The following is a 14616-nucleotide window of genomic DNA, read 5'->3' as shown; positions in this document are numbered from 1 at the left end:
AAATTGATAAATTGGATTTCATCAGAATTAAAAACTTTTGCTTTCTGAAAGACTTAAATGAAAAGACAAGCTTTCGCTTGTCCCATTATATGCGGGAGGAAAGATTTACATACTACTTATTACTACTTATCTGACAAGGACTCCGATCTAAAATACATAAAGAACTCTTGAAAATATCTCCAATTAGAAAATTGGCACAAGACATGAAGAAACACTTTATCCAAAAGACGGCAAATAAGGGGCGTCTGGGTGGCTCAGTAGGCTGAGCATCTGACTCTTGATGTCAATTCAGGTCATGGTCTCACAGTTTGTGAATTCAAGTCCCACATCAGGCTCTGCCCTGACAGCACAGCACAGAGCCTGATTCTCTCTCACCCTCCCTGCTCACACACTCTGCCTTTCTCAAAATAAGTAAACTTAAAAAACAATTTTAAAAAATGGTTAAAAAAAAAAGATGGCAAATAAGCTCTTGAAAAGATGTTCAATATCATTAGCCATTAAGGAAACACAAATTAAAAACCACAATATCACCACACAACTACTAGAATGGTAAGAAAAGAAAAAAGAATGATGACACCAAATACTGGCAAAGATACAGCTAGATAAGCCATACATTACTCTGGGATTGACAAATAGTATAGCCACTCTAGAAAATGGTTTGCCAGTTTCATAAAACATAAACATGCAACTATTTCATGACTGAGATGACCCAGCAACTGCACTCATGGGCATTTATCCCAGAGAAATAAAAACTTATGCTCATTCAAACTTCGGTACACAAATGTTTGTAGCAACTTTATTCGTAACAGCCAAAAACTGGAATCAATCCAGATGTTCCATCAATTGGTGCATGGTTAAACACAATGGTCCATCCATACCAAGGAATACTACCTCAGCTCTAAAAATGAAAAAAACTACAGGTATATACAACAATCTGGACAAATCACTAGAGAATCGTGCTTGGCAAAAAAAGCCTGTCCCAAAAGGTTACATACTGTATGATTCAATTTGTATAACATTCTTGAAATGACAAAATTGTGAAAATGGAGAATAGCTAAGTGCCTGCAACTGATTAAGGAGAGACTGGAGAGGGAAGGGGAGTGGGTGTAGCCACATGAGGGATAACTGCGATAGAGAAATGTTCTGTACCTCGACTTTTAGCAGTATCAACATACTGGTTTTAATATTATACCAGTTTTGCAAGACGTTACCATTGGACAAAATGGGGTACAGAGTACAGGAAATGTTTCTGTATTATTTCATACAACTGTATGTATGTAATAATTATCTCAAAATAAAAAGTTTAATTAAAAAAAATGAACATCTTTAAAAAGAAAGGCTCTATACCTGCTAATCTGCAATATATGGTCTGTGTTCATTTACCACTATGTCCTCACTTCTACTTGTCATTCAAATCATCCATAAGCAATGAATTTGCCAAAAGCAATGGAAATAGATTACTGTTTCTTGGATTGATTCTTATTTTATGCAGCTAATACCACTCAAATGAAATTACTCTTGCTAAAGTCAATGATAATCTTCCAACTACAAAACAAAATTGAAACTTGCTAGTTTTTTGATTTACCTAGCCTCTAAGTATTTGACACTGATAATTAGTTTATTCCCCTTCCATGAAATTCTCCTACCTCTGCTGGTTATCCTTGTTCCAGAATTCCCTTCTCTGAGAAGCCTTGCCAAACCTCTCTCATCCCACAGTGGCCTTCTGGATTTACTTAGTAAACTTTATAATATCAACATCATTGATTCCCTTTTTAATCTCCTCTAGCACACCAAATATTCCTAGAAAGCAGTGTCTTATTTTATCTCTGTATTTCTGAGGCCTAATAAGAATGAAGAGTTGGGGTGCCTGGGTGGCTCAGTCGGTTAAACGTCGGCTTGTGGGTTCGAGCCCCACGTCGGGCTCTGTGCTGACAGCTCGGAGCCTGGAGCCTGGAGCCTGGAGCCTGGAGCCTGCTTCGGATTCTGCATCCCTCTCTCACTCTGCCCCTCCCCTGCTCATGCTCTCTCTCTCTCTCTCTCTCTCAAGAATAAACAAACACTAAAAAAATTAAAAAAAAAAAAAGAATGAAGAGTTAAATATGCTGCATGACTTGTTTATTAGACTGAAAGTGTAGTCAATAATTTATTCAGGCTCTTTGAAATAAATGAAAGTACCTCTCTAACTCTTACACATTATGTCCTCTGAATCAAACTCATCTTGACACAACTTTTAGGAAGCATTCTCCAGTGATTACACAAAGTCGCTAATGTGACCCACACTGATTCCTCTGCCCCAATAATATCATTTTAATTACTTATCTAAACATATTTATGATAGTTGCTTCTGGTTTCATATTAAGCTTCTGAAGGGCAGGCAATTCTATAACTCATAAGCACTTAAGACACAGTTATAGGTCTCTAGGAACTTTATAATACTGAGTGTTTAAAATAAACAGAAAAGAAGACTACTTGTGAAAAATAACTGGGTTAGTTACTAGAAATCAAATTAGGCTACTAAAAGAAAATATTGCAAATGTATCACCCTTTAAAATCATAAATACTGCATCTTAGCTCTGAGAGCCTTCCAGACTAACCTTCGTCTTGTTGAACACTCTTCTTCTTCGTTGGCTACCCATCCAACATCAGCAAAAGACACCACTGCATCCTCTCCTGGATGGCTAGGGCTCCATTCTGTTGTAGGGCTGGTAAGCTATAAGTTATAAACAGGAAAGGTGTTTGTCACCAAAATGTTAGAATAAAACTTTTTAATCACCCAAAGGAAAATCATCAGCTCTGGTGTTACAAACACATGGACAGTTTCTAACATCTCCATTGAAGGTCCCCACAAAAGAGAACATCAGTTATGTTGTATCATTGCCTAATAGGTTTATGACAATCTCTGAATTATAACTTAACTTTATTCAATTTTTATTTTACAGGTCAAATGAGATTGGCTTTAAAAACAAGCCAACAGGGGTACATGGGTGGCTCAGTGGGTTAAGCATCCGACTTGTGATTCCGGCTCGGGTCATGATCTCACGGTTTGTGGGTTCGAGCCCAGCATCGGGCTCTGTGTTGACAGTGTGGAACTTGTTTGGGATTTCCTCTCTCTCCCTCTATGCCCCTCCCAGCTTGTGTGTGCATTCTCTCTTTCAAAATAAATGAACTAAAAACAAAACAAAAGTCTTAAAAAAAAAAAAAAGCCAACAAATACCTGTGTTCATCCTAAAATATTATGAAAATTTTTAGAATTTAAGCATTAAAAAAATCAATTTTTCTGAAGAGATTTAGTCAAAAAAAGTATAATAATAAGAACAAGCAAGCAATACATGTGCTAAATTTGGGAATATTTTAAAATGGATTCGTATATAGAGATGCTGTTAAAATGCTGAAAATAACATTTTTAAAGATTTTTTTTTAATGTTTACTTATTTCTGAGAGAGAGACAGAGCATGAGCAAGGGAGGGGCAGAGAGAGAGAGAGACACAGAGTCCGAAGCAGGCTCCAGGCTCTGGGCTGTCAGCACAAAGCCCGACGCAGGGCTCGAACTCACGACGTATGAGATCATGACATGAGTTGAAGTCAGACACTTAACCAACTGAGCCACCCAGGTGCCCCTGAAAATACATTGTTTTAAATCATGATTTTTAAAGTATTAACTATATTAAAGAACAAAACAAATAGAATTCTCTAGCTAAAGTTTAACCACATAAATGACAGAATATTCTGAAATACAAAGAAAAAGCATGCAAGTTCTGAAATTTACCTTGGAAAGTAGATGGAAAGATAATTAAAGTGTTGTTATAAGTGTAATGCCTCAGAGACAGATGACCAATGACTAATGATTTTAAAATAAAGTTATCAGATTAATACTTCCTAAAAGTGAGTAACACTGAGGTTTAAATAAAAAAGAAAATGCAGACTTTTTAAATGAAGAAAAAAGTTAAAAAGGCCAAAGAGATTTACTTATTGACATATTTATCAGAAAAGTTGTGCTGTAACCCATGCTTTGTTTGAACCTTCTCAATACTATCGTTGCCAGATCAGGCTTTTGAAGCTACACTTAAATAATGCTTCTTCCTCAACGGTAAAATATACCACGCAAACACATAATACTGAAACAGTTAAATGTCTTTAATATTATGAATAAAATTTTAATTGAACACACTGGCTACTCATATGTACACCCATTCTGGTACCATAATTACCTAACATTATCAACTTAATAAAGCACCATTAGAAAACTGACATTTTAATAACACACTAAGAATATCAAGTATTTAAAATGCCTTAAATTACAGCTTTTGGGCAGGACAAAGGTACAGTCAAGAGGGAAAACAGTTGTATTAAAGGAGTAAATATTTAAGAATCTAATCCCATGCAAGAACAAAAAATAAACAAGAATAATGGAATTAAGATGAAAAGCCTTTCAAAATTCAAATGTTTTAGGGGCACCTGGGTTGTTCAGTTGATTAAACATCTGACTTCAGCTCAGGTCATGATCTCATGGTTCGTGGGTTCAAGCCCCACATTGGGCTCTGTGCTGACAGCTCTGGAGTCTGTTTGGATTCTGTGTCTCCCTCCCTCTCTGCCCCTGCCTCGCTCATGCTCTGTCTCTCTCACAAATAAACAACAAAAAAAATTTTTTTTAATACAAATGTTTTAAAGCATGTACTTGAATAAGTGGCCATAAGAGAAGAAAAGTAAACACTTTAGGAAGTACATTACCAAGGGATACGATCAAAGAAAAATCGAAAGGATTTTTATACTTCTCCCCCATTCCATTTTAGATATTTATCCAAATAAGTCAATAAACACACAGATATTCAGTCAGTGGATATCTCATACAACTTAAATTAACATAACTCAAATGGGCATCACATTTGATCTTAAGAGCCAGAGAAATCTGGCAATATTATTCCTATCCACTACTGAAAAGAGAATGATGGGGTGCCCAGGTGACTCAGTAGGTTGAGAGTCCAACTTCGTTCAGCTCAGGTCATGATCTCGCAGTTCACGTGAGTTTGAGCCCCACATTGGGCTCACTACTGTTAGCCTGTCAGTGCAAAGCCTGCTTCAGATCCTCTCTCTGACCCTCCCCAACTTGTGCTTGCTCAAAAATAAATATTAAAAAAAAGAAAAGACAAAAGAAAACAGAATCATGTATTAACATTCCCATTACATTGTATTAGGGAGATTCCAAGTGGATTACATGGAGATACTTAAACAAAAAGGTCTCCAAGCCCTGTGGAAACTCCTAGAAGGAACACAGTAATGGGCTATTCTGTACAAGTGAAAGATCATAAAAGTAAAACCTGAATGATGAAGATGCTAGTTCATGAAGATCAGTCTGTTTATAACTATTTTAGAAAACAAAATAGTAGGGGCACCTGGGTGGCTCAGTCGGTTAAGTGTATGACTCTTGATTTTAGCTCAGGTCATGATAATCTCATGCTCATGAGATCGAGTCCCATGTCAGGCTCCACCCCGAGCATGGAGCCTGCTTGGGATTCTCATTCTCTCATTCTCTCTCTCTCTCTCTCTCTCTCTCTCTCTCTCTCTCTCTCTGTCTCTGTCTCTCCCCCCCCCTCCCCTGCTCATGCTCTTAAACTAATTTTTAAAAATGATAGTAAATAAAATTTTATTTCAATAGTTACTAGTTTGTTGGAAGTGAGGTATATTTAAGACAGGTAAAATGAAGTTTTGACCTCAAGACTTCTTTCCCACAAAAGTTAAAAAAATTAGTTTTCTTCCTAGATATTTTTGTTTATAAAAGGAGAAAAATGATACTTTTCTAAAAACAAATATTTAAAAACATAAATCAACACATTTTTGACAGCTTTTCAGAGTATTTTATAATGTAAAGATCAAACAATGTATCTAAATTTTACATCTGTAGTACCTTCAACATATTAAACATGAAATGTTGCTTTCTGCATAAACTTAAAAAAAAAACAATTTTCCATTGACTTAGTTTACAATCTTACTAAGAAATTATTCTAGGTAATCACCAAAATAATACCCTGTCTATATAACACATGTTCAATGAGATGAAAATATTGATACTTTCAAGAACCAATTCCAGAATTGATCATATCTGTATCATTACTAATGGACATCCTGCCCCACAGAATAGTCATCTTAATACTTAAGTCACATATCTACATAACAGTGATTTATGCCATTAAAAAAGAAACAAAAAAAAAGGCTAACAAAGTCCCTGGGGAAACCAAACTCATCCAAAAGACAAAATAAAACTGAAAATACAGTAACACTGATCTTATTTTAAAGATTTAAAGTTGTTGCTGAGGGGCGCCTGGGTGGCTCCGTCGGTTAAGCGTCCGACGTCGGCTCAGGTCATGATCTCACGGTCCGTGAGTTCGAGCCCAGCGTCAGGCTCTGGGCTGACTGCTCAGAGCCTGGACCCTGTTTCTCCCTCTCTCTCTGGCCCTCCCCTGTTCATGTCTCCCTCTCTCTCTGGCCCTCCCCTGTTCATGCTCTGTCTCAAAAACAAATAAACGTTAAAAAAAATAAATAAATAAAGTTGTTGCTGAAATGCGCACTGAGTAACAAGAATGGAATAGGAGGGGCGCCTGGTTGGCTCAGTCAGTTAAGCGTCCGACTTCAGCTCAGGTCATGATCCTGCGCTTCCTGGGTTCGAGCCCCATGTCGAGCTCTGTGATGACAGCTCGGAGCCTGGGCCCTGCTTCAGATTCTGTATCTCTCTCTCCTCTCTCTGCCCCTCCCCAGCTTGCACTCTGTCTCCCAAAAATAAATAGATATTTTAAAAAATTTTAAATAAAAAAGAATGGAATAGTAAAGACAATTCACTTAATTAAGTACCAGTTAAGGTAACATCAGCGCAGGCAAGGGGGCTGATGGCATGGAACTGTTGGAAGTACAATTTAGATGGCACTACTGACATGCATGGATGACCAATGGGAAGTTTGAAAAAGACAAAGCCAACTTACTGAAAGTTCCAGCAAGGTCCTGTCCTATCATAGCTATCGTTGTGACAGAGGAAAAAAAACAAAACAAAACACACAGTGAAGAAAGAATAGAAAATTTTTTTTTTTCCAAAATCAAGGGCATTATAAAATTTTAAATTAAAATTAGTATTTATTGATTTGTAAGTATCCAAATTCCTTCCAGAACGTATGAAAAGTATTTCATTCAGAGCAAAAATTCAGTAGCAGCATTATTATTTTTACTGATCTTAAGTTTAATTCAACATCTGGTACAACTTAAATCACCCAAAATTCAATTATATTTCAAAAATTTTACTACAGTTAACTTTAGATAATTTTTAATATTCTGATAATGTAAAACTATACCAACTATACCAGGACAAATGATTTAATAAAATGCATGAAAGAAAAATACACAGCTTGTATAAAAGTTGAAATACTTAGAATAAAATATTAGAAGAGCTAATTTTGTCCTAATGTGACTTTTCATAAAATAAATACACTGGTATTAGGAACCAGGATTCTCTCAGTTTCTTGCCAAAAAGGGTATAATAGTAAATAGACTCAGTCTATTTTCCACCATTTGTTTATATTCCAATGCAAAACATGTATTAAAAGCAGCACAGCAAAATAATAATCTTTAACTTTTTAAAATAAAAAAAAAAATCTCTTTTTACTAACAGATTTAATTAATTAAATTAAATTAAATTAAATTAATTTAACAGATTAAATTAAATTAAATTAATTTAACAGATTTAATTAATCTTTTACTAACAGATTTAATTCTTTTTCTACTAATTCTTGCCATAATTAGAAAAACTGAAAGCAAAATTTCTATATTTTAATATAGTCACATACAGTGACACCAACAGGCCACACAATATACCTGTGTAAAGAACACCAAATCCAATATTCTGGCCAAGACTCAGCCACTCATGTTTTTGAGTAGAATGTCACTTTTTAAAAAGCGAGCATTTATTAAAGCTTTCTATTCATGCACCTAAATTGAGGCAGGGTAGGAAGAGAAGGGGAGGAGGGAACAGGGACAGGAAAGACATCAGAGAGACAAAGGGAGAGAAATGTGTCTCTCTCTCAAAATAACCTAAGAAGGTAAGTAACAGGATCCCCTGGAGAAACTAATCTTTAAGAAATCAATTACTGAGAATGAATAAAACATCACAATCGTTCATTGTTTAGAGTTACGCTTCAAATTACAGTGCCACACTACCAAATTTATCAAACATAATACTGTATCTGCATCTCGTTCTTAATGGCCATTTGAGAGCGAAAATTACCAAGAAGTTTTAACATCACATAGAGTATGACATCACATGCTAGCATATTCCAGAATACTGCAGAGTAACTGAACAAAAAAAGTGTTAAGTTTAACAGTTAGTTTTAGTATTAATCCAGGCACTTACCTTCACATGGCTCAGACACCAAAGACCACCAGACCACATGAAGTCCCACCAGCCTTCTCTTAGCTCCTCAAACTATAACTTCTGTCTTGCCTGTTCCAGAACCTATGCACATATTCTCTCTTCCACCAACTCCACCCCTTACCCCAACTGTGAAGAGCTGGCTCCTTCTAATCTTTACCTGTCATTCCTCCAAAGGCACCTTCCAGACAAACCACCAATTATTATCCTGCCCCATGCTATACTATGTTTTCCTTCACAGCATTTAGTATAAATTATATGTGTATTAGAATATTTACTTGTTAAATATCTCTCCCACTGAATCAAATCCCAATAAGGACAGAGATCACGTCTTTTTGGTCCACCATTGATCAACAGCCCCTAGAATAATGTAGATTTCAAGTTTATTTGCTAAATAAAGATGGGCTGTGACAAGTGGCTATTTTACTTCCAGATTTCATCACGGGGTGTGAACTTTGGTAGAATTTCATTCATTACTTGTTTGTTTACAGAACATTACCTCTACAGTTCCAACAACTCCTAGCAACCCCAGAAAACAGGAGTGGGCAGGGTTTCCACAAGGAAAAAAGGTGGTCCAAGTTAAATTACCCAGAAGTCTGTCAGTTACAAAAACTGAAAGTCCAACTTCTATACCCACTGCCAAGTGGCCCACCCCACTTTTTCTGGTAGTACTCAAGATAACCTTTAATTTTTTTTGCCTTAAGGTTTTTTCATATGTAGTATTTACCACCCCAATAAGCTGCTTTTGGTTCCACATGTTTAACTCATTCAATTTAAAATTTATAAAAATGCACCCCCAAGGTGCTTTTGTAACAATTACTTTTGTAACTGTCAATAGATAATTCTGTTACTGCTTTAAGGAAAATTTTCCCTAGCAAAATGCTAAAATACAATATGTGCCTGAAGTTTTCAACCTCAGCTGCATAAGAAGCTCCTCATAAAACAAAACAAACAAAAAAACCCACAAATGTATGAAATTCTGATTTAGTGAGCTTTGAGTAGGACCTATATTCTTCAAAAGCTCTGTGTTTTTGCAGGGAAGGCGGGCATACAAAACTACTTTGCAAGATGGGGCCGGAGAATGAATATTTTTAAAGCTCCTGGTGATTTAAATATGCAAAAAGTATCGAGAACCACTGCAAATTATAACTTCTGCACCCCATTCCTCCCAATCTTCCAGAGTTCACTGCTTTCTCCAGTTCCTCCATGATCTGAATTTTCTTTTGGTTTCATGAAGCTGGAATAAGTACTAGGAGGAAAAAAACAAAACAAAACAACCTACTCTCTCTTTGTCTTAATCTGGGTTCCTACCCCCAAGGGGGCTATAATATCCAAATATACAAAATGCTTATGGCCAGAAGTGTGTAATTGTGACTCAAGGTTGAAATTTACATATCTGAAAGGTATAAAAAGGCCAAGGAAAGTTTATTTTTCTTCAATTAAAAGTAAATGTGAAGGGTCTACCAGAATAAAATAAAAAGATTCTGCACAGCAAAAAGAAACAAACAAAACTAAAAGGCAACCCACTGAATGGGAGAAGATTTGCAAATGACATATCCAATAAAGGGCAATCAAAATATGTAAAGAGCTGATACAACTCAATAACCAAAAAACAAATAATCTAATTAAAAATGGGCAGAAGATGAGCGCCTGGGTGGCTTAGTCAGTTAAGTGTCCGACTTCAGCTCAGGTCATGATCTCACGGTCCGTGAGTTCAAGCCCTGCATCGGGCTCTGTGCTGTCGGTTCGGAGCCTGGAGCTTGCTTTGGATTCTGTGTCTCCCTCTCTCTCTGCCACTCCCCCACTCACACTATCAAAAAATGAATAAATGTTAAAAAAAATTTTTTTTTTTAAATGGGCAGAAGATATAAACAGACATTTCTCCAAAGAAGATATACAGATGGCCAATAGACACATGCAAAGATGCTCAGTATCACTCATCACCAGGGAAATGAAAATCAAAATTACAATGACGGGCACCTGGGTGGCTCAGCTGGGGTTAAGCGTCTGACTTTGGCTCAGGGGGTGTTAAGCGTCTGACTTTGGCTCAGGTCATGATCTCATTCGTTCGTGAGTTTGAGACCTTCATTGGACTCTGCACTGATGGCTCAGAGCCTGGAGCTTGCTTCAGATTGTGTGTCTACCCCTCCCTCCCTCTCTCTCTCTCTCTCTCTCTCTGCCCCTCCCCCGTTTGTGCACACACTCTATCTCTCAAAAATAAATAAATATCAAAAAATATATAAAAAGCTTAATTTAAAATAACTAAATTATGAAGGGTCTAGAGATCTTGTTTTGAGTCTAAAGTAGCCAACTCATGTCTAGCACTCACAAAACAAAGGACTGGGAAAGGCTATGGGGTTACAGGCAAGTCTCCTTCAAGTAACAAAGCAAAGCAACGCTTTGCTTTTTACACTTATTACCATATTTTATTCCCAGCCCCAAATTTATTGTGCCCATTAACTGGATTAAGGTGTAAATAAATGTGTTGGTCTCTGTTCTGATTTGTGACTCTGTAAATCTAATTTATAAAATCAGGAGGTGAATTATTTGAATAGCAAGCAAGTTAATCTGCTATTCAACTGTCAGGTGGCAATAATAATAATAAAATCACCACCACTAGCACACTTTTTCTGTGCCCTAATTATGTACCAGTTATTATATTCAGAGCTTTATAAGGATTATCTTGTCTAACCCTCACGACAAAAAGTAATGCGCCCATCTTGCCTATCATTACTTGTCTACAAATATATGGGTCAGCTGGTAACAGTGAAAAGATGGTATGATGTGGAAGGAACTATACTGAACTTTAAGATTTCGGAGGTAAAATTGTTTTGAGGGTGACAGAGTCGAGGTGTTACCTATGAGTGTGGGCGGTAGAAAAGAAATGGAACTCAAAGTCAACAGGAATATAGGAAGTAAAGAATATACATTGCTAAGTTTCAGACAAATCCTCCAAAAGACTGAAATCACCCAGAACGTCAGAGGGACTGGTTTTGACTACCTAACTCCTGCTTCTGAATTGACCCAGGAATGCCCTATTCTCAAGTTTAATCCATTTCAATTTTTGTCTCCTGAATATGGCCCTAAAATGGTGTCTACTCTCCTGGGGTCCAACTGTGGTCCTCAGTTCCAGACTTTCTATAGAATTTACTCATGCTGGGCTCCTAGACAGTCCAAATATATTCCCTATCAAATCCTCAACTGAGCCAGAAAAATAGCAAAAATGCATTTTCAACTTTATTACTCTAAATTGCATGGTTTTTAAAATTCCACATTTTTACATTTCTGATAGATGTAGTTAAAAAATAATAGAGGATACAAAGGAATAATAGCAGATTTAAAATATCTAACTAGCACATAAAACACTCACTTTAATATTGACCTTGAATTTAAAAAGACTCAGTATGCTATAAAACCACCTGGAAGTTAAAATCTCATTATAAACAAATGTCTTCTGTCTTCCATTATATTCTCAAGTAGGTCACCAGTATTTCTCTGATCTTATTCTCCTATGTTTATCCACCTTTACTCAAATTCAGCTCCTGTACTAAATCTAGTATTCTTAATCCTGCTCATACCCTTTAAGCGACTAATAACAATGAGAAAAAGAATCTCTCCAAGAAACTATACTTGGCTCTGGGGGAAATTTCAGCCCAGTAACTATCAAGGCAGATTTGGGTTGTTACTAAAAAATGCTAAATTATCTTCATCTCCTTCTATATATCTCTAGCTACATGAACACAAATGCTGTACCAAATTCTCCTGCAACTAGGTTAAGTAGACACATAAATGGACAAAAATAAAATTTTAATAGAACTGAGCAATCGGAAAAAAGTGAATAAGCCTCAGTTAACACAACAGTTATTTGAAGGAAGTTGGCAAATGAAGCAATCAGCAATTTGTGTCTAACTGAATTCTCAGAAATTGTGCCTGAGAATTACCACCAGAGATTTCTTCATTTTATTTTTTTAAAGCCTATAAATTGATGAAAAAAAAAAAATTACTTCTTGGAAAGTTCCAATCTGTCAATTTCTAGATTGATGCACAAAAGTTTTGCCAGTCAATATGCAAGCAGGATTATGAATGAGCACAACAATGAACAACCTTGTTAGTCAACCTGAACAAATGCTAATTTCTACCACTTACTTAGGAACAGATTTTTACCTCTATCTGCCAGGAGTGCTGATTTATGAGTAAGACATAATATCAAATAAGCTTTCAGGGGGCACTTCTGAGCTTTGGATTATGAATTAAATACATCTTCCACATTTCACATGCTAATCCATCATTATTTAAAACTGGTGTAGATATCTGCTGAACTTTATATTCTTAAATGTCAAACTGAAAGGTTTTGTAGTATTACTGTTGTGAAGAATTGCTGAAAAACAAGAACATGTCTAACACTATTACAACAAAAAGGAACAAAGCCCAAATCACGAAAATAACAATTTGTCTCCAAGCAAAGAGTAGAGTTGCTCTCAATTTGGTGCTATCAGAGGTTACTAAGACCTAAGCATTCTAAAGTATTCCCAATTCAGGGTTTCCCTGTTATCTCATTCAGAGAACCACAATTACCTCTTTGTCTTGACACTGTCGTTGTCCAGGCAATGGTTTCTACAATTAATGCTAAGCTTTAAACCTAGGATGGAGAAAGCACCTTACAAGGCATCCACAGATACATCTAAAAATAAACTAGGGGAACAGAGTGGCTGTCCAGATAAGAAGGTATAATAACTAAAGAAAACAATGGTGGAACCTGAAGCCCCTCTAAAGTTACATAAGGCCATGTCCAAGGTCACCTGGGAATTAACAACTACTTGGCTTATGATATGCTTCTAAATCTTAGTATATGTATTCTTAAGAAGGATAAATGTCTTAAAGAGCTTTAAAAAGCTTGAATAATCACTTCACAGAGGAAGTAAAATCAGAAAGACTTTACTATAGTTTTATTGTCTTTTATTGGTAGCAGCATCAAAGGGGGAAAGGTTCTAAAATACTTTTAAAGCTGTCTTGCCTACTTGTATTTCTAATGCACATATTAATATAAAGTTTTGAAACATATAAAATATAGTACCTGAAACTGAACTCTTGGACACTGGATCAGAGATAAATTAGTACCAATTTTCCTTACGATACTTCGAGATGAACCATATGGCTTCCCAGACCAAAGTACCTGAGGAAATAGGAAAAACCAAAGTTTAATTACAAAGGTAATAAAACTGTTACTACAAAGCACTGGACAGTTAATTTAACAAAATATTCACACATTAATTATGGAATCAGAATGCTTTAAATGTTATGGGAAATGAGCTAATATTTCTCAAGTAAAAGTTAAAAAAAATATATATATATATATAGCTGGTTATAATTAACACAATAAGGTTTAATTTAAGGCATTATATAAAAAATACAGAAGAATAATAATTGTAAAACAGAATTACATTTGGAGTAAAAACTTCGCATTTTCACTATGTTTTCATACTATTCTGCAAAGGAAACAATTTTTATCATCTCTGCTATATTTTTTAAAGTTTTAGAATTTTAAATACATATACATTTTTTTAAAACCGTGAGTGTTTGTTATAATGGACTTTTCAAAACAAATCCAAATCAGTACAAAGTTCAGAATCTGAATTTGTACCATTCAGGGTGCTTCATTTTTTGCTACACAAGAATGTCTGGTCAAGGGGGAGTGTGGGCTAAAATTTAGCTACACTGCATCTTCTTGTGAGGCCTTATCGCCAGGGAAAAGGTGTCTTTTCCCAATTTACACAAAGGTACTAGGTGGGCTTGTAGTGAGTGACCCTAATGAGCAGAATTTCTCACATGAAATCACAATACGCTCAGGACATTATGCTATGCTTAATGCAAAAACAAAAACAAACTCCCAAAGCAGAAAGCAAACAAAAAAAACACACATGTAGAATGTTAAATCATTATAAAGTACCTGGAAACTTCTCCCCAAGTATATCATTTTTCCTTAAAGAGAAAAACTATCCGTTTTGAGTGCTATACTCGAAAGCCTGGGCAGAGAGGCAAAGACAGGTGGTATGCTATTAAAAGCAATTTAAAAAGAAAAGAATGAGAATGATATGATCATTATACTTAATTCATTAAATTTTAACATTCAATCATATCCTTAAACTAAATAATACCAAATCAGCTGGCATGTATTCTGAGCAACAGACACTGACCCCTTTTTAAAGTCA

The 14616-nt window shown here is 35.8% G+C and overlaps 1 protein-coding gene across 7 annotated transcripts in view; it reads right to left on the bottom strand.

Moving 5' to 3' along the window:
* The window catches only part of MTFR1 (mitochondrial fission regulator 1), a 62978-nt gene that overhangs the window by 20209 nt on the left and 28153 nt on the right, over positions 1-14616 (bottom strand). For 4 of the 7 annotated variants that reach the window (XM_042923245.1, XM_042923244.1, XM_042923250.1 and 1 more), the window contains 2 exons: positions 13482-13580; positions 2595-2710 (listed from right to left, as the gene is read on the bottom strand). In XM_042923245.1, the coding sequence (XP_042779179.1) occupies positions 2595-2710; positions 13482-13580 (215 nt within the window). Of the gene's footprint in view, positions 1-2594; positions 2711-8389; positions 8870-13481; positions 13581-14354; positions 14461-14616 lie in introns of those variants that run through there. The other 3 variants (XM_042923246.1, XM_042923247.1, XM_042923251.1) reach the window with 2 other exon arrangements.

The sequence above is a fragment of the Panthera leo genome, chromosome F2 (assembly GCF_018350215.1).
Source record: "Panthera leo isolate Ple1 chromosome F2, P.leo_Ple1_pat1.1, whole genome shotgun sequence".
In the NCBI taxonomy this organism is placed as follows: domain Eukaryota; kingdom Metazoa; phylum Chordata; class Mammalia; order Carnivora; family Felidae; genus Panthera; species Panthera leo.
The sequence above is the reverse complement of the archived record's forward strand: the minus strand, read 5'-3'. Positions and strand labels throughout refer to the sequence as shown.